Source organism: Odontesthes bonariensis, chromosome 24 (genome assembly GCF_027942865.1).
Source record: "Odontesthes bonariensis isolate fOdoBon6 chromosome 24, fOdoBon6.hap1, whole genome shotgun sequence".
Classification (NCBI taxonomy): Eukaryota; Metazoa; Chordata; class Actinopteri; order Atheriniformes; family Atherinopsidae; genus Odontesthes; species Odontesthes bonariensis.
In genome coordinates this window covers 10789644-10814789 of record NC_134529.1, presented here as the reverse complement: position 1 = coordinate 10814789, position 25146 = coordinate 10789644, and the positions used below count along the sequence as shown (strand labels likewise).

Here is a 25146-nt window from a genome sequence, read left to right as displayed (position 1 = left end):
CAAAACCTCATCAGAAATGGTCTCCATGGCAGGGTGGCTGTCAAGAAACCATTCCTGGCTGACGTATGCCAAATGACACAAGAGCTGGACCAAAGTCAGTGTCAACAGGTCTTATGGAGGGATGAATCCTCCCCAGAGCATAGGCTTTAACATTATTGAAGCGTTGGGGATCATCTTGACAGACAACAAACACAAGGCAACCAACAGCCAAAGAAGATCTTTGGGATGTCCTTCAAGAAGCCTGGAGAACTATTCCTGAAGATTACTTAAAGAAACTGCAAAAAGAGGGTTCAGGCTTTGTTTAAGAATAAAGGTGCTCATACCAAATATGGACTTTCAAGTTCATTAGAATTGTACAAACGTTGTTTTTGCCTTACTATTTTTCATTTATGTTTGAACGTATTTCTATCAAAGCTGCATCTTTTTTTTTCTCAAGAATTTTGCAACAAACTGCATGCAGGATAAAGTCCAATATATATCCAAAATTCTGATTTCTGTGCTCAAAATGAAGGCAAAAGACAGCATTTTTTATAGATAATACCTCATTAACTGAACACTGATACACACTGAACCCCAAATTTTAAGAATTTTGTTCTCATGGAAGTAATTAATTTAGGAACCTTCATAATAATATTTAAGATTTATTTTTTCCCTGTTGGCAAGTAAAGTAAAATAAATTAGTTTGTATGATACTATTGAAAGCCTCAACACAACTTTTAGTTTGTTGTTTTTTTCAGTATTGACACCAAAGCAAAACAAAATAAACCTAATTAAATTAAGAGGTACAGATCAGTTGTCTTTATTAGACTGCATTATTTTTGGCTACGTGACAGCTGCATACCTGGGATTATCCATGGGATTATCTATTGTAGCAAAGACGCAAAGACATTTCTTTAGATCTAATAAGGCACGACAAGTAAGTTGTATATTGCAGTTCACAACTTTTACGTTGTAAAAAATATCCATATAACATGGTGATACAACAAGACAGCAAACAACAGCAGTCGCCAAGAAGCGTTTTTCTTATCTCATTCACCACTAGGGGCGCTGTGTTATCTGTTGGTCTCTCCCGCCAGTGTTTTGAAAGTGGCGAGCAGCGGTGCATTATGGGCTACAAAATGTCTGCCAAGATTGCTAACTTACCGGATATGGAAGCGAATGAATGTACAATTTAGTCGTATTTTTCGGTGACGTTCGTGTCAGTAAATATACAGTTTATTAACTGTATTCTGCTGTCGCTATGGTGAGTACAGAACATCTTCTTTTACTGACAATGGTGGTTTATTGAGTAGCTTTGAGCGCATTAGCTTTAGCTGGGTACACGTAGCTCTGATACTGTGACGATACACTCCAACGAAACGACAATTAACACTCTTAACAAGACACTAAACAGCACGGTTCTTCACAAATCCTCAATCAGTTCATTTTCGTCAGCTGTTGTAGATCTTTATCTAATGCTTTATTGTTGGTAACTGTATTAGCTAATGCGCTTTACAGAGCCTGATGTTGCACCCGAGACTCAGCGGCACCAAAGCAATGAACATGTCATGTTATGTGTTTGTAGTCCACGGAATCGGAATGCAGAGTGTCAAGCTCCACGTCCCGAACAGATGAAAGGAGGAGATCAAGGAGTAGAGGTAAAACAACCCCCGTGTCACTGTTTCTTTAGTCTTTTCACAACTTTGATGCAAAATTGCATTATTTTTAGATCCCACAAATGCACCCAAATCTCCCGCTGTTTTCCATATGGAATAATTTTGAATACATATAAACGCCTGTATACATTGGGTGCATTTTCTCCATCGTTACTCCTCCTCTTGCACGTGTATTGCGTTATTTCAGTGGCTTGAAGCATGCAACACCAGAAGAAAAATGATCAATCTGCAGTTTTCCTACAATAGTTAAAACGTGAAAATCTTTGCAGACCATTCTTATATGCCCTAATCTATTACTGACTACAAATAATGCTCTGTAACAAACTGCTGATGAATGAGAAAACTGACAGAATGGTTTATAAGGGTTTCATCCAATGACAAAATTAAATAAATTATAAAACATTAAATGAAATGAAGCAGGCTTTTGACTTCAAATGGTATTAGAACAGCGCACTTTAGACTAGAAGCCCTTTTTCCTGCTTTTATACTTTTTTCTTTTCTTCCTTTTACTGGATAAATTGTGATTATATAATAAACTTTTTTGGGGGAGACTTGGCCTTGTAAAATCCAATCTTGTCTGAACATGTGTTTGAAAACTTTACGTTACAGATCAATTTTGGTCATATATTTTGAATGGTCTTAATATCTGATGGATGATAGATGGTAGCTACAACAGACTATGGTCATTCATCAGCTCAAATTATGGTATGTGTCAGAAGTGAGAAGCACCTCTTGGATGGATCAGAATCCGCGTCGATGAGCATCAATGAGGTTTTTCTCTTGATATTGTAATAGGGACAGACCCATATTGCACATTGCAGATGGGAAGAAAAATGACCTGCTATTTTAAGGCAAGTGCAGCTGGATGTAGAGTTTTTCAGCCATATATGAATATGTTTAAAACTTAAATTGCAGTTCATGTTGTATTCAATTGTCTAAATTAAACCTAAGCGATAACTTTGAATTATTTAACATTTTTCACCTCCAGATTCTGCCACTCAAGGTAAATGTGTATGAGGCATCCTAAATTCTGCTTATGTGAATTTAATGTGTTAAATCTTCTCAGTTTGTTTTGTATCCATGATACCAATACTTTTGTTTTCCTTTTTATGTGTGATTTTTTTTTTTTTTTTTTTTTTCTTTTCCACTTAGGACAAGAAAAGAGGAAGCGGAAAAGAAGCCGTAGTAGATCTTCCTCGTCATCCTCTTCCAGTTCGTCTTCTTCGTCCTCATCGTCATCCTCCCGTTCCTCTTCTGATTCATCACAGTCGTCCAGCAGCAGTCGAAGTAGCTCTAGCAGCAGCAGTAGTGGTAAGTGTACGTGAAAAGTCTGAAGTATTATATTCAGACTGCCAGCCCGAAAAAGGTATGAACAGCATAAATACACATTAAACCACATCTGGAGGAGGTCTGAAATGCAATTTGGATTTGATTTCTGCAGGTGTGTATTTGTGCAAAGCAACTTAAGCAATCAAACGTGCCTTTAGCATCACTTGCAGAACAACAAACATTTGCTGCTACTTGCAGAATGTTGTTCCGGAAACCTAGAGAAGAACAGCCTGTGGACAATAACCATATTAACAACAAGACTGACAACTTAATGGACTGACTGCTTGCACTTTGCAGGCAGGCAAAGCAGGAAGGAAACTACTGTTGTAAAGCCACAAGATTAGCCGAGTTCTTACTGATGCCTGTGTCGTTACCACAGCGACCTATACAAATAGCTTGTTGATGCCAGAACAGACAAATTCATTCCTATCACTTGCAGGCTGTCTGCCCTGCAGATCTGATCTGAAAAATAAATCAAATTTGCCCGAAGTCTAAACATCAGAATGTTTGTTAATCTTTGCAGTCTGATAAATTTGCCCTTTTTTTTAATCTTTTTGTTTGATTTTAATTCTCTGTTCTGATATCGGGGGTTAGATTTGGGTCATTTTGATTGTTTTCTATTGTTGATTTCAGACTCTCGCAGTAAATCAAGAAAACATTCAAAAAAAAGGAAAAAGGAGAAACACAAAAAGGTACAAAAAAAAGCACAAAATTTCTTCTTGCATTGCCTCACTTTCGTATTTCTTACAGAAAACTTGGTCTTACCTGTTTTGTATTTTGAACCAGAAAGGGAAAAAAGAGAAGAGGCATAAACGTAAGAAAGAGAAGAAAGCAAAAGGAGGAGAAGACAGCTCGGGACCTGTACAGATTTCCAAGGTAGCGAAAATTTTCTAAAGAACAAGGCCTTTCTCGTTCTTATTAGACTGAGGGATGTTTCACTTGCATTGTGTCCCTGTTGTCTTTTTTTTTTTTTTTAAACCATCATGTCAATTACATGAATTGTTTTTTTTACTTTAAAAAACACATCACAGTCTCAAAGCTGTTTAACTACAATTGGAAAGAGATGGTGATATTTACATTTTACAGCATTAGTTCAGTCCAAGCCTGATAATAATTTTGTTTATTTGGGGTTTGCATGACAAACTAAGCTGAAACCTATAGATATCTATGTTTTTGCTTCACAGGCAAACTGTGGTTTTATATGATGTGTTGTAGCCCATTTAGATTGAAATTTGTTCTTCTTTCAGTACTTGAAGGACAAGAAAAAAGGCAAGTACAGTATGATTTCAGGGAAGAAGATAAAGATGAAAGTAAAGAAGTCTAAAAAAGACAAGCAGGTAATCAGATTTGTTTCTTTGTCTGATAAACAAAAAGAGGTGGGTTTTGTTTTTCATAGATTGTGCAGTAAATTGTTGTATTATGCGTGCCTTGTTTCATCACAGCGGGATAAAAATCGAGCAGAACTTCTTGAGTTCTTGAACTCTACCCTGTGACGGCAAGTTGGGTAACAGCATGTCCGCAGAACTCAGGACTCAGAACTCAGCTCAGCTTCCAGGAGGAGACGAATTAAGAGTTTTCTGAAAGAGAGATGATGAAAATGAAGTGACTCGCTTCGCCACAGAGGGGCAGCGCCAAGCTGCATGGAGTGAAAGAGACGTTATCTCTGCCCGGAAATTGAGATGCATTCAGTCCACAAGCCACAATTTCACCCTGCTGCTGTGCAGGTGATTAATTCTTTGGTTTAGTCTGACAGCTTTTGTGACGTGAGAAGTTTTATCGACGGTCAGACGGAAATGAAAATCTGTGACCTGCGAGCCCCTGATTTCTCTACTCCGCTTGTGGTTCTAAGAATTTTCCCCTTCAAATAAGTATTCGACCAATTTAGACTCACAACTTACACTTTGGGAATACTGGAATCTTTCTTACCGAGATGAATGCAGCAGTCAGAGAGTCTTACTTTATACATTTGTCTTCCTTGTCTCCATCCAATGTCCTCGTTACCCACAATTCAAATCGACCAGTCATTAGTCCCTTAGAGATGCAGAGTGGGAAACGTACTCTTTTCATTTTCAAATTAAAAGATGAAGGTCAGTCAACACTGACTGGAGTGAAGATGTTGAGCACATTTGTCATACTTCACTTTAAATTCGGTGAGAAGACAAAGGAGGGGATTCATAACGCACTTTCATGGCCGTTCTTTAAAGATATAGAAGCTTTTTTAATATGCTGGCTGTGCCATTCAGTCATGTGAACTTTACTAAATTAAAGAGCGGTTGTGCTCTTTCTTTAGAAAACCCACCATTAAGTTTCCATTGTAACTTCCAGTTATGGGAGCCGCTGTATTCTCAAGGTGTACTGAAGTCATTTTATGTACACATGTCGTGTAATATGAGAACCAACTGAGCAAAGTCCGATTATTACTGTTTTTTGTTGTTTTTCTTTTTATTCCTCACATTCATTCACCCAGGTTTTGTCCTTGAAATATACAGGAACATACGTCGCTGTTAGTTTCACTTGTATCAAACCAGCTTAAAGCTTTATGCGGATAATGGTGCAGAACTGTTGTGTACTGTTGTACTGTGATGTGTGACAATAGGAAGGAGAAGAAAAAAAAGCGGCAATTAAAGATTTTACTTTTAAATGCTTCACCAAAAAAACACTGGGAAACATTTAATGAATGTTTTTTTTTTTTTTTTTTTTTTTGCTTATTCTTGTTCGGAGGAAAGCATGCAGTTTGCTGCTGATCCTGGATGATGCACTAGGTAGCTGAGTCCTTTGTGCGCTGTTAGAACATGACTCACCTTTTGAATAATGATGAAGTGAGCCGTTTGTGTATATTCCTTTACACAGAAATCTCATTCAAAACAAATTCTCTTTACAGGCGTTTAGTTCATTTAAATATTTCTCTTTTTCAACTAGCTCACAAAAAAGCCTTCAATCAAATAACTTTCAAGCTACAGTACATTGCCAATGCTATTGTAACATCACTTCTAGAGGTGATAATCTCAAAATTTAAACTGTTTTAAGTTGTCATGATAGAAAATCAAAAGAAGCACCTGACATCACCCTAAAACAGGGTTAAATGCTGAGTGATACTGAACTGGAAATCTTCTCTTGGCCTGGTGCACAGTGGACATACTGCACTGCAGCAGAGTCCTAGAGACTAATTAGTCCCACTAAAATGTCCAACCATCATCGGTCCTGTGAAAGCCCGACATCAGACAACCCTACTGCTGCTGTTTCCTTTGTATCTAAAGTCGGGCATGCTCCACACTCTCTGTGACCTCTCCGCTCTATCCGCCCCTTTCTCCACATCTTCTGACACAGTTTTGAGATTGCTCATCACCGTCCCTTCAGCCGCTGTGGAGGTGAGGCCCACTGTGCTTCCGAACGGGTTAATCTTGATCCGAGGCCGGAAGTTCATGCTCATAGCACGTTTGTTGTTCCACTGGCGGGCCAAGCGCTGCGCCTCTTGCTCCTCCTTCAGCTGGTCCAAAGCCTCCAGCAGGACAGAGCGGAAAAGACCGGAAACCTCACGCACCTCGGGCTCGTTGGCCTGAATAACATCTCTAAACCTGCGTAAAGCAATGCAAAACGGAACAGGTTAGGATGAGTGTGTGATAAATGATGTAGTGCCTCTTTAAAATAAACAGAGCAAGTGAATGGTCGGATGTTTATTAACATACCCAGCACACATGAATATTAACTTTGATTTATTTCCTGTTTCTGGCAGCTTGAGTCCAATATTATCCATCTTTCATGCAGATATTTTATCTCTGCCGACAACACCTGGTAAGGATTATGGAACCACACTTGGAAAATATTCCTTCAGCCTTTTGAAAAAAAAAAAAAATCCAAACCCAAATAGGACACAACTATTTCATCTAAAAGATGGACATTCTGGCTTTGAAATTGTGTCATTAAAAGAAACTTAATGCAATTCAGACGAGGGAAAAAATAGAAAACAGCACAATTAGTATTTGTTGCACCAACCCTGGCTTCAATGACAGCTTGAATTCATTGAAGCATGGAATTCACTAATGAAAAATGATATTCTTAAACATATTCTTCACCACTCAGCTTCCAGCTCTCTTGTATAACAGTTTTGCAGGACGGAGCCTTGTTCTGGACAATTTTTTTCAGTTTCCATCCTAAAGTTTGACTCGCATGAAGATCCAGATTGTTTGCTTCCTGAAGAAAAGGTTGAACACTTTTTGGGAAAGATACCCAATCATCCTGAAATTATCTTTCACCAAACCTTTCAAATTGGTTCACATACTGTCTACAAAACACATGGAATAATAATAACCAATAATCTCATACCATATCAGTGTAAAATGTCTATTCAGATGTCTGGTGAATTATAAAGGACCTTAAGCCTTTGAACAAGATCTTTTTAAACCAGGATTCAATTGTGGGCTTTAAACAAAGAACACCCCCATGGTGGGAAATGTTTGCATGTAAAAGAAAATCCAGGATGACTGTCATCAGGACCCACACCTGCACCAACATGACACTGCTGCCAAGCTCCCAATTACTGCTCCCCCTAACAGAGAGATGACTTTGCTTTAACAAGCCTTTAAGTACACCCTTTCCAGGAACATGTTTCCCAATAAGTCCTGTTCAGTGATATATTTGGCCTTCCTACCATTTAGACTGCAGCCGTTTTTCTCGCTCAGAGATAAAATCAAAGCCGTTTTTTCATCAGGCTGTGTAACATTAGCATTTTGTCTTTACATATCTTCTATGTCTATATCTTCTGATAAAACTCACTTTTGTGAAACTCCGTTCTCTGATACGATGAACCATTTACAGATTTCAGTCAATTGTAATACTTTCTTTTTTTCCTTTTTTTTTAATATTTGCTTTATTTTGCTCATTTAAAGACCTTGTAAAAACTAGCGGTCAGTTTATGAACCCTGATGAGGATCCAAAAATGCATTAGGAGCAAAAACTTGAATGTTAGTATCTTAGAAAGCTTAAATCACAACTAACAGCTAGTTAGCTGCTTCTACAAATGTATGACGTTTCTTTAAGATAAGCTTAAACTAGGGCTCCTGAAAAGCCCACTCTGCTCTGACTGATCAGGCACAGCACACTTTTCCACATTAGCTCAGTTGAAACTAAAAACTGAGGAATGCATTTCATCAGATTCAAAATTAGTATACAGACAGACAATGCCGTTTGGGTGATGTGCAGTGCAATATATATATATATATATATATATATATATATATATAAAGAATACTACATAGAATTTGATTTGATAGGTGTTTTTAATTTACTTGAAATCCTATTATCACAAACATATGTATCATTTGGTGGGTGTCTTAATTAGACTATTATGTAGAAACACAAATAAAATTTAGAAAGATTATTCTTCCCCAAAGATTCATTTTGAAGAAATTAATTTAATACTGCCCTCATTTTCCTGAAGCAGCTGAAGAATAATCTGTAATGAGTTGATACCCCTTCAGAGAGAGGAAGACAATTGTTTGATAGTGTTAGTTGTACAAAAGTGTGTGAAGAAGTGTTAAGAAATGTGATCGCTGCAGTGCTGTTCTCTGCTGACTGTACACCTCAAAGAATGATCGAGTTATTTGATTTTGGACATTTGGACTATATTCGATCTTGAAAGAAGATCTGATATCCCAGTGCAGTAATGTTAGAATATTATATTGGCCTGAATAATCCCATCAGAGGCAAAAGTACAGCATTTTCATCTCAATGATTAATTTTTTTGTATAAGCCGATCTGTGTTTGGGAATTTGGAGGTCAAAAACCATTTGACATATCTTTGGGGTTATGGGATCATTTAAAGGAGTAAAAAAGAATAATCACAGGGTTTTTTTGTTTAACTTCAGCGCTTCATATCTGTACAGACAGTACAGATAATGATTAATCTAGTTTTATTTAGTCATACAATTAAAACAATCTGGAATTCAGAAACAAACTACTTGTAGTCTTAATCGTAGCCTTTGTCGGTTGCAGTGTCTGCTCTGTGTCTCCTTACTTGAGTATGACCAACCCGCAGCAGGACGGCGGCACCTTGGAGCAGAGGTCCTCCAGTGCGAACCTCTCTCCGGTGCTGATGTTGAAGGAGGAGCGTGGCGTGCTCGCCAGCCAGCTGTAGTCCACCCCTGTCTTCAGGCGTCTGTATTCGTTCTCCCTCTCTCTGTGCTGTCTCTCCGCTTCCTTGAGCTGCCAACTCAACTCCAGCATGAGGGTGTCGGTGACCACGTCAGCCGGGTCCCTGTGAGGGCTCCGGGAATACGGCTCATTCCAGCTGAACCAGGAGGCCATGGCCTTGTCCTTCTTCACTGTCCCCTGATGAGACGCAGACATAACATTACTGCCAATGTTTGCTCAAACTGACTTATTTCTAGGTGGATTTCTTTTGGGCTTTGATTGATTGGAGAAACAAAAAAGAATACAGAATGTCTGGTTGTTTGGGTGTTTTTGTTATGAAATGTAATAAGTTTAGAGACTTTTAAAAAGTCTAAAACCTGAAATGCAGCATTTTGAAATGTGAGACCATCAAACAATACAAAACCAATATCAAGCTGATGTAACAGTCACAGTGCCGTGTGGATTAAGAGTTTTTCAAACTTTGACAAAACCAACATTCCTGTGGGGGATGTTTACGTATGTGGATATAAACCAGATCTTCATTTTCTTTCCACAAAGGAAAAAGAGACAGAAACTGCCTAATTTACAACACCCTTAAGAGCTTTTGGGGAGTCAACTCACTCTTGGAAAAGTGGGAGACTTACTATCTTATCTAGACCATAACTCGAAAGTTGACACTTTAACACCCCTTTTCACCAGGAATCCGACCAGATGGCTATACATACGAACTGAGAAGACTCACTTGTAGTCAAATCTTAAACTATATTAAATGTGTTTGATAACCGTGTACAATTTCTTTCAGGTTTCCAGCTTGATCACAAGACGCATATAGAGACAATTTGTACGATTCTGGCTTAAATATTGACAAAGAACTGATTTTGGTGGAAAATGCCCAACCTGCCTGATGGAACCACATTGCCCCCTAGTGGTCTGCAGTGTTGATTAGTTGAACATATAAATCCCCAAAGGACTCAGTAAAATGGACAATTATGCAGCTAGTAACTTCTAACGATGTCCCTTCGGTATCTATTTGGTATTTGTTTAGTGTCCCCATTGTTAACACAGAAATTAGCATTGTGTAATTCACAATTCATATGTCACAATTTCATAGATATTCACCTGAATTTCGAAAGTCATAATTGTCTTTATCATGTGTGTTATTTTGATGTCTTTGTATTACAAGTCTATGTTATATCTTTAATCTGCATATCTTAACAAGATGTGGTGTTTTCAGAATCACCGAGACAAATGTTCTATGAGATGGGAGTAATGGAGAAACACAGAATTCTTTGTCTAAATCCAGAAATCCCCCTAGCACAGATCACCTTACAGAGACATGCACACAGTTCAAGCATGTCATTGGCTGAAAAGGTAGTGTAAGCCCCGCCTCCGAGAGTCAAAACCCGGAACAGCGGAAAACACAGGTCTTTCTTTGCTCTTTTGCTCTCTTGCCTTCTTCCCCGCTGGCGCTCGTGCTTGCTGGCTCGCTTCAGGCGTCTGCGCTTGCCCTCTGGTGCCCTGGATCTTGTTCCAGAAGGGTTCCAACCCAGAGTTTCAGAAGAAGATTTGAGCAGAAAACAGCTGCTCATAGACTTTTAGAAATGGTTTAAGCAGAAGAGAAGAGCTCGCCGGAGTTTGGGAGTTTTTCCCATAATCTCAGGAGAGAGCGGAAGGACGTGTGGATAACGATGCAGCGGACGACCGGAGGAGACCCTCCAGAACCCAGTGAGACCCCGGAGACGAGAAAGAAAGACCCGAACAAAGAAACAGATTGAAATACTCTGAAGATGCACGTTTTACGTGTTTGTGTTCGTCCCTCGCCATCCACGTCCTAACCAACCTGTTTCACGCCATCATCACCTTTTCCTACCAAGAAAGCCAACTCCAAGCAACCTTTTATTAATCTTCTGTGAACTTAAGTTCACTTCATCAGAGAAAGCAGCAACGGACCAACTCTGACACAACGATGGATTTGATCATCCCACAGTAAAGCCCTCGACATCATCGTCCCCGTTTCCCGGTGAAAGAAGCAACTGAGAAGCTAAAAAGGTCAGCCACCACAGCCAAGAAGGCCCAGAGAGCGGAAGAGAAGTCCCCTCGGACCCCGCGTGGCCGCTACCATGGTCCGAATCGACTGAACAGAACTTCAGCACAGTAAGACCGACCCGTTTTCACCTTAAAGTGGGTTTGATGGATGTCTCGAGGCTTTCACAGAATGATAAATTAATCCGAAATGTCAGTACAGTATTTAGATTCAAATAGTCAGCCAACCCAAACTATTTGAATAAATCCAGTATTTTCCCATTCCCCATATTTTATTTTATATTCACTAAGTGTTTTATATAATCACCCATATTCAATGCATCTCCTGTTTGTTTAAAGGTTCATGTCTAAGATCATATCATTGTAATAAACAGCTCATATATCTATATATATGTTATAATCACAGATTGTGTCGTATGCTTTCTTTACGTAATGTCTGTCCAACCAAACGAGAACTTCACGAAAGTAGCGAGATATGAGACTGAATATTAATTGAATATTAATTTAACACCAGGATCGTAAGATTTTGAACAGTTTTCCGACCTGACTGTGACTTAAAACTAAGTCAAAACCTAGGTTGGTGGTGCCCCCTAAATTCGAGGTAAGGTTTATTTGAGACTGTAAGAACATCTCATAATTCCTTATATTTAATAGGTATATAAATACCCGGTAACGCTACATAGTTTTGGTGCCCCGTGTGAGGGTTAGCTATAACTGACTTACGTGAAGGAAAGCATAAACATGATATTGGCTGGTTCATTATCTGTGTGTGAGCAATGCAAGCAGTGGCTGTGTCTGTCTTTATAAACTTAGAATGACTAAAAGCACTTTATCAGAGTAATCGTGGACGCATGATAACTCTCCAAATCCATGGGTGCGCAATATTAATTGCACACCGCAGAAGAGCAGCCAGCTGTCGCTGTCTGTCCCAGAATAAAGATTGCATGCACAGCGCAAGAACGCTGAATTTAAAGGCCTGGCCGTAGTTGCGAGTTTCCAACACGGTTGATTTGATTTTTATGAGTATCACAAATTCAGCCGCGAGTCCCGGTGAATTTAGACAACTCAGAGCCTCCTCAAACACAGGAGTTTTGATCCGCTGTAATCTTGCAGCCGGACATAAAAAAAAAAAAAGCATCAAGGTGCTATATTGAAACCCCATGAAGTGGGGGAGCGAGTTTAAACGTTATTTAACGGAGCGTTGTGACGCCTAAAATAAAGTAATACAGATTACTTATTGAAAGTTAAAGCTGCTGAGCTTAACTGAATGAGTCAGAGCCGTCGCTCCTGATAAAATAAATGAATAAAATAAATAAATAAAATACACACGGTCACAAAACGTGATCACATGAATGACTTAAACAGTCAATTGTTTTTGTATTATTAAATAAACGACCGGAACGCCGTGTCTGTTGAACCCAGTTGAAAGAAAAAACTGAGGGTGTGTTTATTTTTAAAATGCTTACAAGCCCTAACTAAAATAATATACGGCAGTAGTGGACAGACCAATTTTGCTGCAGAAAAATTGAGTTGGTGACTCTATTCGTTGTTATTATCAAAGTTGGTGACTTTTAGAAGCATTCTGAACTGAGGCCGCGTGTCTCAAGCATTGTGAATGTTGCAAATCTGTGTTTAAAAAGTTTGTGAGCAAACCACAACATCGCTTGTGCACTGTCTGTGAGAGACGTTAACCCTTTCATTCCCCAGTTGAAATGAGGCAAATTCACTGGGTACTTGAAGGACTATTGGTGGGCGGTGCTAGAAATCGTCACCAGTGACGTCAACTCCTCACTCCCTTCTCTCAAACCCGCCCACTTGAAGCTTTGACATGTGAGCCGCCCGGTCACATTAAATAGGATCACAAAGAAAGCTGATCATTTTGCTTGGTACTAACGAATACCAGCTTTATTTGAATATTCTTTAATGCATTTGAATCAATTGTTTGACATAAACAATACCAACTTTGTTATTTGGAAACATTAATTGAAGCTAATTTATCTCAAATGTGTGTCTTTCACCAAATCAGATTACCTTAACAGGAACTGATTATAAGACACTAAGGCTTAAAGAAAACAACAGCCAAGAGCTTGTATGTTCCCTTTTGTGTTAGCATTAATGTTTTCCCTCTTTTTACCATAACGGTTAATGATAAGCTTCTAAATTAAATGCATTTCTTCCAGTTTTGAGTAAAATAACACAGTCGTGTTTATTTTAACATCCTTCCTTATTTGTTTCTCAAGTAAACAAATTCAAAAGGAAGAAATTAATTTCAGGAGAACAATCCTTATTCCCAACCACCTTCACATTAACCCAACTATTTTCCCTTGTTCCAAACTCAAACCTATTTTCAGAAAGAACCCTTTCTGAGACAAGTGAAAAACAAGATGATGGACTTAACAAAAAGGTTGATACTGGGTTATGCCTTAAAGAAAAGATGCATTAAAACACCTGAAACAGAGCAAATCAGTGTAAAGCCATCGGCTGAGACAAAAGCTAAAAAGCCCAAAGAAGAATCTCTGACCAAAATGTTAAGTAGTCTAGCTGTGGTGTTCGTTAAACATGCACACCAAGTGATGGAACAAGCCGCTGACAAACTTAAAACTCGGTCACAGAAAAAGCCACAGTTTCAGGAGGAAACCAAATTCCTCCAACACCAACTTGAAGCCACTGAGAGGGCATCCAGCCAAGCTAATGCCCAAGTAACAGAGTTAACAACACAGGTTAAGAACTCAAACCAACAAATTATTCAACTCAATGAAAACAACAAAAAGCTTGAACAGCTACTTCAAAACTGCCAACAAGAGTTGATTTCAACCCAAGTCCAACTGAAGAAGGTGGACCAAGCACAAAAACAGTCCCAGCAATCTCTACATGTGGTTCTGCAGAAAGTGCAGGATTTAACAGCCAAAGTGCCAACTGATGACAAGCATCTTAATGTTGAAAAGGAACAAATGCAGCTGTTGACAGAACAGCTAAGCAAAGCTAAGGATGAGCAAAACGCCGCTCATCCACAGCAGGAACACCTATCAGATAAACCAGAAGGTGTTGAGATAGACCTACGTCAGTCTTTGGAGACTGGACATGAACAGGAAACACATGGTTTCCCCCAGGAAGACAGAGGGAACCCTTTTCCTGAAGTGAAAACAGCCTACAAGAGCTCAATTGTTTCACCCCCGTCTTCAACGACAACAAATTCTTTCAGATCTGAAAAGATCGTTTATGATCCAGGTAAACCGGATCAATCATTTCCCACTCTAAAACCCCAAGTTCCACAAGCTCCTTCTGACGAAGAGCTTGACAAAATTGCTCGCCATGTGCCCAGATTCGAGCCGACTCTTGGGACGCCACATGACACCCGAGCATATTTGGACGACATTGATTTCTTCCTGCGAAGGTTTCCAAACGCATCAGTTAACAACAAATTCTACTTGATTAAGGTTACATCTAGCCGCGAAGTCAGTAGATTCATTGAACGTCAACCCGATTACATCCGGAACGACTATACACTCCTCTGCCAAGCACTCGAACGCGAGTTTTCAGACGAGCTGACCCCATCTGGCTTAACCGCTGCCATGATGGTTAAACAGGGACGGAATGAGCTGCCTCAGCAGTATTATTACCGCCTCCTCAAAGCTTATTTTGGTTTCAGCAACAAGGTAGGAATGGAAGAAGACATGAGTTTCAAAACTCTTTTCCTTCAAAACCTCCATCCAACTACCAGCTATCACTTAGGAGTTATAGCTAACCCTCACACTGCTACCATTCAGCAGCTACGTGAATGGGCCAGTCTAGGTTTCCAAAAACATAGACAAGCTAAACAGCCAGAACCCATCACCACACAGACCCAGAACCCTGGTTCTTGGTCCCCAGAGTTAGAAGTGGGACAAAGTGGCAGACCTCCAGCAGAGATCCCCCACTGGCCACATTCTCAACGGCCTAAGAAAGGCTCCAAACACAACTATTCCAAATCCTCATGGCCCAGCCATGAACCAACTCACTGCCACAGTGAAAACCACAGTGTTCATTCAAACCCGCAAAAAGACATGTCTTTTCAAAATCGACATGACCAGCAATCCGCTCAAAATCGCAACTGCAATTATAGACTTCGGTCTCGCTATAAACCATCACACACTGCATGGTCACAACCATCACCAGATCAGAAAACAACTGAGATGAGCAGAGTCATCGACAAGGACCACATCAAATCTCAGCAATGGTCTAGTGAAATAAGTGCCATCAGTCAAGATGATATTGATAGCCTGAAAAGTGTGCTACTAAAAGAAAAGAAAAAGTTCAGAACCCAACCGTGCTAACAGAGACTTAGAAATGCTAGCGTGTTCCTGGAGGTAGGACCATACACTCCAACAGACATTCTAGTAACCCCGTATACCAAACCTTTAACCATAGCTAACTCTTAAAGGAAGCAAAGAAGCTTACCCTCAAAATATCACTTACCCAATCACGATAAAACTACTCCGTAGTATCATGATGCCTCAAGATTGAATCCAGGACACCTCAGTGTTCAAAACTTCAATTTTCAAGTCTATCATCATCTGGTGACACACTCAACTTACCTTATTTCACCCATGTGACATCTACAAATGGGGGAAACTGGTCTATAACTGAATTAAAAGCCAAATTAGCAGTGAAACACTGACAACAGCTTTCACCATGGATCCTTTTAGTTAGAATATCACTCGTTGCTACTGTACAGTGAAGCCCTGTCCGGGACCGCCGCCGCGACAAATATGTTACACATTACTGTTCGTATAAAGTCCTGCGAATATGCTCACACTCAGGTAGTAAACGTGCTCATTTCCTAACTATTAAGAAATACCATTCCTAGATCATGACTCTAACAATGAGTAAAATTCTCCCCTAACATTGATCTTTTTCCAAAAGAAATCTGCATGCTTTTACTAGGATTTTCCATTTGAAATTATATAGGCTTAGAAACCTTTACTTATGAACATTATCTTTAGCTATTAGACATTTACTACGTAGGTTAAGTAAGCTTAACAAAATTACGTTTATAGCCATTGTACGTTTATAGCCATTGTTGTTCCGGAATTGTATTAGGCTGTCTCGAGACACCCACCATAACCCTCTTGAGAGTCCTAGCAACCACCAGACTCGGACACACTGGACTTCTTCACCTGCGATTCGGATCAGCCACGAGTTCAGATCCGATTCGAATGGGGGAATGTAACAGTCACAGTGCCGTGTGGATTAAGAGTTTTTCAAACTTTGACAAAACCAACATTCCTGTGGGGGATGTTTACGTATGTGGATATAAACCAGATCTTCATTTTCTTTCCACAAAGGAAAAAGAGACAGAAACTGCCTAATTTACAACACCCTTAAGAGCTTTTGGGGAGTCAACTCACTCTTGGAAAAGTGGGAGACTTACTATCTTATCTAGACCATAACTCGAAAGTTGACACTTTAACACCCCTTTTCACCAGGAATCCGACCAGATGGCTATACATACGAACTGAGAAGACTCACTTGTAGTCAAATCTTAAACTATATTAAATGTGTTTGATAACCGTGTACAATTTCTTTCAGGTTTCCAGCTTGATCACAAGACGCATATAGAGACAATTTGTACGATTCTGGCTTAAATATTGACAAAGAACTGATTTTGGTGGAAAATGCCCAACCTGCCTGATGGAACCACATTGCCCCCTAGTGGTCTGCAGTGTTGATTAGTTGAACATATAAATCCCCAAAGGACTCAGTAAAATGGACAATTATGCAGCTAGTAACTTCTAACGATGTCCCTTCGGTATCTATTTGGTATTTGTTTAGTGTCCCCATTGTTAACACAGAAATTAGCATTGTGTAATTCACAATTCATATGTCACAATTTCATAGATATTCACCTGAATTTCGAAAGTCATAATTGTCTTTATCATGTGTGTTATTTTGATGTCTTTGTATTACAAGTCTATGTTATATCTTTAATCTGCATATCTTAACAAGATGTGGTGTTTTCAGAATCACCGAGACAAATGTTCTATGAGATGGGAGTAATGGAGAAACACAGAATTCTTTGTCTAAATCCAGAAATCCCCCTAGCACAGATCACCTTACAGAGACATGCACACAGTTCAAGCATGTCATTGGCTGAAAAGGTAGTGTAAGCCCCGCCTCCGAGAGTCAAAACCCGGAACAGCGGAAAACACAGGTCTTTCTTTGCTCTTTTGCTCTCTTGCCTTCTTCCCCGCTGGCGCTCGTGCTTGCTGGCTCGCTTCAGGCGTCTGCGCTTGCCCTCTGGTGCCCTGGATCTTGTTCCAGAAGGGTTCCAACCCAGAGTTTCAGAAGAAGATTTGAGCAGAAAACAGCTGCTCATAGACTTTTAGAAATGGTTTAAGCAGAAGAGAAGAGCTCGCCGGAGTTTGGGAGTTTTTCCCATAATCTCAGGAGAGAGCGGAAGGACGTGTGGATAACGATGCAGCGGACGACCGGAGGAGACCCTCCAGAACCCAGTGAGACCCCGGAGACGAGAAAGAAAGACCCGAACAAAGAAACAGATTGAAATACTCTGAAGATGCACGTTTTACGTGTTTGTGTTCGTCCCTCGCCATCCACGTCCTAACCAACCTGTTTCACGCCATCATCACCTTTTCCTACCAAGAAAGCCAACTCCAAGCAACCTTTTATTAATCTTCTGTGAACTTAAGTTCACTTCATCAGAGAAAGCAGCAACGGACCAACTCTGACACAACGATGGATTTGATCATCCCACAGTAAAGCCCTCGACATCATCGTCCCCGTTTCCCGGTGAAAGAAGCAACTGAGAAGCTAAAAAGGTCAGCCACCACAGCCAGGAAGGCCCAGAGAGCGGAAGAGAAGTCCCCTCGGACCCCGCGTGGCCGCTACCATGGTCCGAATCGACTGAACAGAACTTCAGCACAGTAAGACCGACCCGTTTTCACCTTAAAGTGGGTTTGATGGATGTCTCGAGGCTTTCACAGAATGATAAATTAATCCGAAATGTCAGTACAGTATTTAGATTCAAATAGTCAGCCAACCCAAACTATTTGAATAAATCCAGTATTTTCCCATTCCCCATATTTTATTTTATATTCACTAAGTGTTTTATATAATCACCCATATTCAATGCATCTCCTGTTTGTTTAAAGGTTCATGTCTAAGATCATATCATTGTAATAAACAGCTCATATATCTATATATATGTTATAATCACAGATTGTGTCGTATGCTTTCTTTACGTAATGTCTGTCCAACCAAACGAGAACTTCACGAAAGTAGCGAGATATGAGACTGAATATTAATTGAATATTAATTTAACACCAGGATCGTAAGATTTTGAACAGTTTTCCGACCTGACTGTGACTTAAAACTAAGTCAAAACCTAGGTTGGTGGTGCCCCCTAAATTCGAGGTAAGGTTTATTTGAGACTGTAAGAACATCTCATAATTCCTTATATTTAATAGGTATATAAATACCCGGTAACGCTACACTGACAAGCAGCAGCCTTCACTGAACACTGTCTTCTTTATCGTCTCTGTTTAATGTGTATCAACATTCATCATTTGCCATCATTGAAAACACCATATTCCCATATAAGCTATATATCTCAGATATTCCTAAAAGACAACATCCTCCATCTCGTCTTCCAGCAGTTTGTTGTTCTGCAGGTGTCCTGTCTGCTCACACAGCTGCTGCAACAAGGCCTTTCAATGGTGACCCTTTTGTTGATGTAGCTTTTTGTGATGAAAATGCAAAGAAACACAGAAGCGTGGCCCACTGATTGATGTATTATGATTAAAATGAAAAGGTTTAATCAGGTCTCACAATCAGCCTGCTTCTTAGATGCACAGAAGATTGGCAGCTTCTCTTTGTCAATCAGTGAGATGTACACTGTTTACACCTTTAGTGTTTACATCTCAACACTAGTCCATATTCAGTGTCTCACATTATACCTGTACTAACAATGTGGCTAAAGTCAGTCTTTTCAGTCTGTAATTCTGTTAGCTTATTTTAGTAAAAGGTTTAGAAACTTCAGTAACTGTCTCATTTAATCTTGTGTTGATCTGTTTACATGCTGAAGTTGTCCCTCAACCCACGGCTGTTGTACTTACTGGGAATGGGTGTCACTCAGATTAATAACGTGTTAAACAGAGCCAGTGAGATTAATGGTGAACCTGCTCTTATGCCTACATATGTGCCCACTACTTTATTTCTGAGGTGCATAACCTTTCAATATGTGAAAGCATCTTTCCTTTCCTTGTGAAATTAAAAAACGCACAACTCTTAGTTTTTTTAATTACCGTACAGTTGCTTCACATTCTTCAATGGCAATTTTGACACTTGTTTGCTATAAATTCTGCTAAACGACTTCCAACAGTGAGCTTTTTTTTTCTAACTTTTCTAAATTATTGTTATATTGTTATACCAAATATTGTTTGGCCCATGAATATAAAGAACAACCAAAAGCTTAAATCGCTCCTACATGTCTGCAGTGGTCTGCTTGAAGCTAACATCATCATAAGCCACCTATGCAGGTGAATGAAAGTCATCCACAGGTGTGTGTCTGCAACATCAGTATAAAGCTTATTCTATTCTATTCTAATTCTTAGAATCCAGTGGGACAGCACATTGGCTCCACAAGGAGGTGCAATACAACCATCATTGCAGGCAGTATTTGCTGAAAGGTACACTCATCACTGCCCCATGATTTTTATTTTTATTTTGGAGTGTTATCAGTTGGGTTTTGTCACCAAAAATGGGTTATATGTAAAATATTCTGTCAACAATAAAATGCCCAAAATGAAAAAATTATTTATTTTGTCATGAATATTAAAAATAGCAATAGCTTATTCAGAAATGCTGAGAGATTATTTGGTGCTATGTTGTAAAAATACATGCAATAAATAAATGAATGAAAAACAAATAAGTCTTCGGATAACAGTTACTTTCATAACCACCAAACTGTAAATTATTCTTTAATTTATCAACTAATCCCAGCCAAAAATGATACAAACTTAAATTTATTATAAGAAATTACATTTTTTTTTAAAAACGTGACAAACCCTCACATTGGAGAACCTGTAAGGTTCAGTTTCTGGGACATTATGCTTGAAAAATGAGACCAATCGATAATCTTTTGTCAGATGATTTTCTGTCAATTTAGCAATCATTTTAATGGAGCAGTCATTACCACTCTAAATTGGAAAAAGGTCTGCACTTCTCTGTCATGTTTCATTGACTGAATTTGAATAATTTCTCTGTGACAGCAGTAGGCAAAGCACGGGGGGAAAAAAGACTACAAGGTTACTTTTTTCATTGGGTCTGGAGGTTATTACAGATATAAAACAATCCAAATAGCCAATCAAATCAATTTGTTAAAATGAGAACAGTGAAAGAAATCTTGCTTTTCTCACCTCTTGCTCTTCTTATTATTCTTCTCAAGTTTGCCTTTTTCTCCAAAACAAAAAAATAACAGAGCACAGCAGAACACAAATATTAAAGTCCTCAGACAGCAGCAAGCTGGTATGAAAAGCAAAGACAGAAAAGAAATGGTCTCTCGTTCTCTTCTCTCCCGTCTCACTCAGTGCGTCTCTCCCCTCCTCCCCCTCCTCCCCCTCCTCCCAGGAGCCTCTCTGGCCTGCCTTTACTTGTTGTGGGAGGTTGAGGGCACCATCTCCGAGGGGAGCCATTGGATCACGGCCCCAGATGAAGTGCTTATGCAGCTTTCTACGATTCACCGTTGCCATAGTGATGCTCCTAAGCCTATTTGTCCACAATAAGCTATATCAGCTGAAAGGGAGCTGGAGAGAGATGAAGAGGCAGATAGAGAGGACAAAGTGGGTTGAGCAGCGATATTGAGAGCGCCAGATAAATCCAAGATTGTTGTTTTGAGGATAGGGTTAGTGTGATGTGAGCTCAGCGTGGACTGACGACAGCTCGGTTTAGTGGCGAGGGGTCATCCTGTGTGAATTAACTTCCCACAGATAATGAGCGTCAATGGCCCACTACAGCTGGGAATGATTTACCGGAGGGTCGGAAATGTGCTAATTACAGGAGGAAATGTTTGTCGGTTTGTTTGTGTGTGTGTGTGATGCAGATAATTGAGAAGCAGAGGCAGGGTCCAGACTGAATGAGCAGTCTTTGTGTAGGTGGATAACAAGGTTTGTTGGTTTATTCTGCGTGTAGGTGTGAGCAGCAATCCTCAGACGGTTGCTTTCTGCAAACATTCACAGTAACCTTGAAATCTCCATCACATACCCTCCTCCTCTTCCTCCTATTCAGTTTTACTCTGTAAATAAAACGCTGACTGAACTTTGGACTCTGGTTATTCACAGCAGAAACACTGAAAATACTGTAAGCAGAAAGCTAGTGTGTTTTCTTATGAGTGCCAGGATATCTTATATGCCTCTCAATACCTGACTGAGTCGCCTCTGCCATTTCATGTATGTAGACCTAAAGTCAAAAAGAGAGTATTTTAAACCATTACTTTGTTACAATTTGATCATTTTAAAAAAGATTTACATATAAACAATCTGTTTATAAAGGTTAAAGGTTTAAAGCAGCTAAATTGAATTCAGCCATCAATCTTCTTACAGTTAAAACCCCTTGTTCTCTTGTTGCATCACAAAATGAGTCTGCTGAAGATTATTTTAGTGTTGTTTGGAAATCTAAATTAAAGTTGGGGCTAGCTGTTTGCCTGGATCTGATCTGTGAATCAGTGTATGCATACAAAACGTTTCTGTTCACAAGTCAAATTCATATGAGGCCTCTAAAGACTGCATTATTTAAATAGTGTGCATGGGTATCCACCAGTATTTTTGGTTCAATACCTATTGTGTTCCTAAACTTTTTCTGTGCTGGCAAGAGTGAAGAGACAGCAAAAAGAAAATATATTGTACTGAAAATGGACGATATGAAGATGTTTTGTCAGACTCTAGATTTCCTTAAAGGCCAGTATGATCAGTATGAATTATAAAGGACAAAACTGTTTTAGTGTTCATGAGCATCTGTTTTCAGACACACTTGTGTTTTATTTGTTTCTCTTGAAGTGTTGTAAAGATTTTGAAATGTATCACTTGACCAAATTACAGTTTATTTCTTCTGTCGAAGATAGTATCTAATATTCATTCATATATCTAATCTGATATCAGGTTGTTCTCGCAAAAACAAAAGATGTGTATGTGATCTCAAAATATTCGTTATGTAGCTCATAAGTCAGCCAAGTTACACAACAGAAATCATGAATACCCTAACCCTAAAAAAGAGGTATCAGTCAGTCTAACACTTAATACTTAATTCATTTTACAATGCAAAGTCAAAAAAGCAGCATCAAAAGAAAATGTTAGTTTTTGTCTCACACTTGTTTTTTTTTAGCCTGTTTACATAGAGTAAATGTCACATAACTGATCTATTATTAACAAGCTGCCCGTTTGGAGGATGCAGATCCAATTCATAGCCACTGTGTCGTGCTTTTAATCGGCCTACAGAAGTATGGTCCTGCGAAGGCAGTGTGTCAGCTTGAAGGTGACAGATGGGCAGATAAGCTATCTGTGTAATCTAAACAGATGACCGTCTTAATCCTCTAAAGTGATTCTCTCCATCAGTGGCGTGTTCCGCCTCTCTGACGGTGCGTCATCAGCTTTCATGTTATTTGGGAGTTTTGGCAGACTTGCTGTGTGATGCGACACATGTTAGACATCATTACGTGTTTATCCCCCACACCCCACAGTCATACTTTCAGAGTTCGTTAACCCAATTATCAGGTTTATCAGGTGGTTATAACCCGCTGCTTCTTTTCTAAGTCAGTGATGATTTAATTAAACTGACTCGTAAATGTGTTTTACTGATCATTCAAGCATGTTTGATTTTACAGGAGACAAGGAATTTGAGTTCAAACCATCTGAGTTTTTTCTCCACATCAAACGAAGTACATGTTAATCGGTCAGACTTGTTCATCAGACATTCAGACACATACAAACATCAAAAGATTTTCCTCTGGTTCCAGTCTTGAACTTCAACCCTGAGCAAGAAACCAAAAACACTGAATCCAAAGAATACCAAAAACTATCACTGCTGATAAAACAAAAATGTCATTTAGCTGTAGGTCATTAGTTTCAATAAGGGACATCTGTTGATAACGAATTAACATTAGGACAGTGTTTCCAAAGTTTCTTGCTGTGTTAATAAATGTCTTGTCTATATCAGTAAAGCTGGTATGTGTCTGAGTTTTTTTTTTTAGATACTTACACTCCTCCAATCCCAACAGATAAACTGTCGAATCCCAAATTTGTGAGCCTGACATGTAATATATAGACGATGAGTCAGCGTGACTCAGGAGGAAGAACAGATTGATCACAAGAGCCTGAACAACACAGCTAATAAGGTGTAAACAGTAACCCATGTCATGCTTATCCTGTGATGTAACATGTGATGTTCACTTTCCCACTGGATCAGATGGTTCTTGAAAATATTTCAATCCACTCGGCTTCTTGTTCTATTCTAGTCACAAGAAAAAATAAAAAGATTCTCTTTATTAATTAAATTCTTTGCTGAATTTTTAAGTCTTAATCCCATTCTTGTCCATTTGTATTGCCTTTATTCTATATTCTAGTTTGATATATAACATTGTCTTATTCAATAGTTCAATCTTAGGGGAATGACTTTGGAAATTACTTACAATTGCACTGAAAATCTAAAATGTAATCAGTGTATCTTTTCTGTTTATCAATGCTGGACACTTTTGTTCATATTCTCCTTGAGTGTATTAAATCATAAAAACAAACATTTTTCACTCATCATCATCCACCTTTTGTTCAATGAAACATATCTAACAGAGAAAAATCATTTTAAAGTGAGCTCATCCCAGAGCTTCATAATGTTGCAGCACTCAAATACACCACTAGAGGGAGGGGGTTCACCAATTTAGCTAAAAGTCCTACAGTCTTTTAGCCAAAAGACACAAAAGGATCTTTATTCCTAGATTTCCCCAAATCCATCTTAGTTTGATGGCATAATAATCATCACATGTGGTATGAGTTGTGTTAAACAGGTTTTGGGTGGAGAAAAGGAAGCAGTGGGAATGAACTCCTTGTTTTGAGAACTCATACCTCACATTCTTGAAATGAAGTACCCGCAAGGTTTGATCAAACAAACAACACCCGGCTTCACCTGCTGAACAAACATCACTCCACATGCATGAACACATTCCTTACTGAACAATCAATAACAATGTGCAGAGCGTTCAGAGGAACAGAAACAGATATGGTAGTGGACAAACATCTGCTGTGAATTAAAACTTCACCCCTCAGAAGCTTTCACAGCTGAGCTTGTTGGGCAGCACATTAAAAGACAATCAGGCTCCTCCAGCAAGGAAACAAGCAGTGAAGTGTCGTGGACAGACACAGACTCGACTGAAAGTGAGCGTTGTTTGACTGTCAGTCTAGTTGAGCTCCTACACATGTGTCAGGCTTTGTGCACTCCACACTGAATAAAGTCACATGATGAGCTGAGCACAGCACACTCACTCTGTCCTCTGGACACTGACGTTTGTTTCTGTCCTCCACTGTTGGATATTTTGAACTTCTGAACTCTCAGGATCAAGACATACATGGTTTTAAAATGCCCTCTGATCTCATACACTTGACTACTGTGTGCTAATAGCTGCCACCATCTTCTATTTCGTCAAAAATCTGCACAAAGAAGCAACACCATATCTAAAAAAAAAAAGAAAAAATTTGGAAACCTTCAAAAATTCCCAATTCCTAATATATTTCCCAATATATCCTTTTATCTTATTTTTTTGCAGTCCACATCAGCGAGATCACATTTGTACATGACATTGGGGGCAGTATGGGGTCACAGTGAGAATGTGACAGGAGGTACTTATGGTGAATACCGTGCTAGAAAGCTGAAATTTCTTGGTTACATAACATAGCCTGGACCTCAACTTTGTGCAAATGGTGAGCTTCCAGCCTGAAAATGTAGAGATGTG

At 39.2% G+C, this 25146-nt stretch overlaps 2 protein-coding genes across 2 annotated transcripts; one reads left to right on the top strand and one right to left on the bottom strand.

The window, feature by feature from the left end:
• The first annotated feature begins 1101 nt into the window (after positions 1 to 1101).
• Positions 1102 to 6647, top strand: LOC142375276 (uncharacterized). The gene is made up of 7 exons (XM_075459249.1): positions 1102 to 1243; positions 1565 to 1637; positions 2808 to 2966; positions 3618 to 3676; positions 3771 to 3860; positions 4232 to 4321; positions 4427 to 6647. Exons 1-7 carry the CDS (start codon positions 1241 to 1243, stop codon positions 4475 to 4477), a joined length of 525 nt encoding a protein of 174 aa, XP_075315364.1. The 5' UTR covers positions 1102 to 1240; the 3' UTR covers positions 4478 to 6647.
• On the bottom strand, positions 5809 to 20736 carry rd3 (retinal degeneration 3, GUCY2D regulator). Its single transcript, XM_075459248.1, has 3 exons — positions 20570 to 20736; positions 8998 to 9311; positions 5809 to 6559 (listed from the first exon to the last, which is right to left on the bottom strand). The coding sequence occupies exons 2-3, from the start codon at positions 9285 to 9287 to the stop codon at positions 6202 to 6204; spliced, it is 648 nt and encodes a 215-aa protein (XP_075315363.1). The 5' UTR covers positions 9288 to 9311; positions 20570 to 20736; the 3' UTR covers positions 5809 to 6201.
• Between the last annotated feature and the right edge of the window lie 4410 nt (positions 20737 to 25146).

What these genes read in the sequence shown, in the direction of transcription:
- LOC142375276 (XM_075459249.1), top strand. An exon ending in CTCTAGCAGCAGCAGTAGTG is followed by an intron (nt 2,967 to 3,617) that starts GTAAGTGTACGT and finishes TGTTGATTTCAG; the next exon opens with ACTCTCGCAGTAAATCAAGA. An exon ending in AGTCTAAAAAAGACAAGCAG is followed by an intron (nt 4,322 to 4,426) that starts GTAATCAGATTT and finishes GTTTCATCACAG; the next exon opens with CGGGATAAAAATCGAGCAGA.
- rd3 (XM_075459248.1), bottom strand. Translation starts at nt 9,287, where the DNA reads ATGGCCTCCTGGTTCAGCTGGAATGAGCCGTATTCCCGGAGCCCTCAC. An exon ending in TGCGGGTTGGTCATACTCAA is followed by an intron (nt 6,560 to 8,997) that starts GTAAGGAGACAC and finishes TGCTTTACGCAG; the next exon opens with GTTTAGAGATGTTATTCAGG.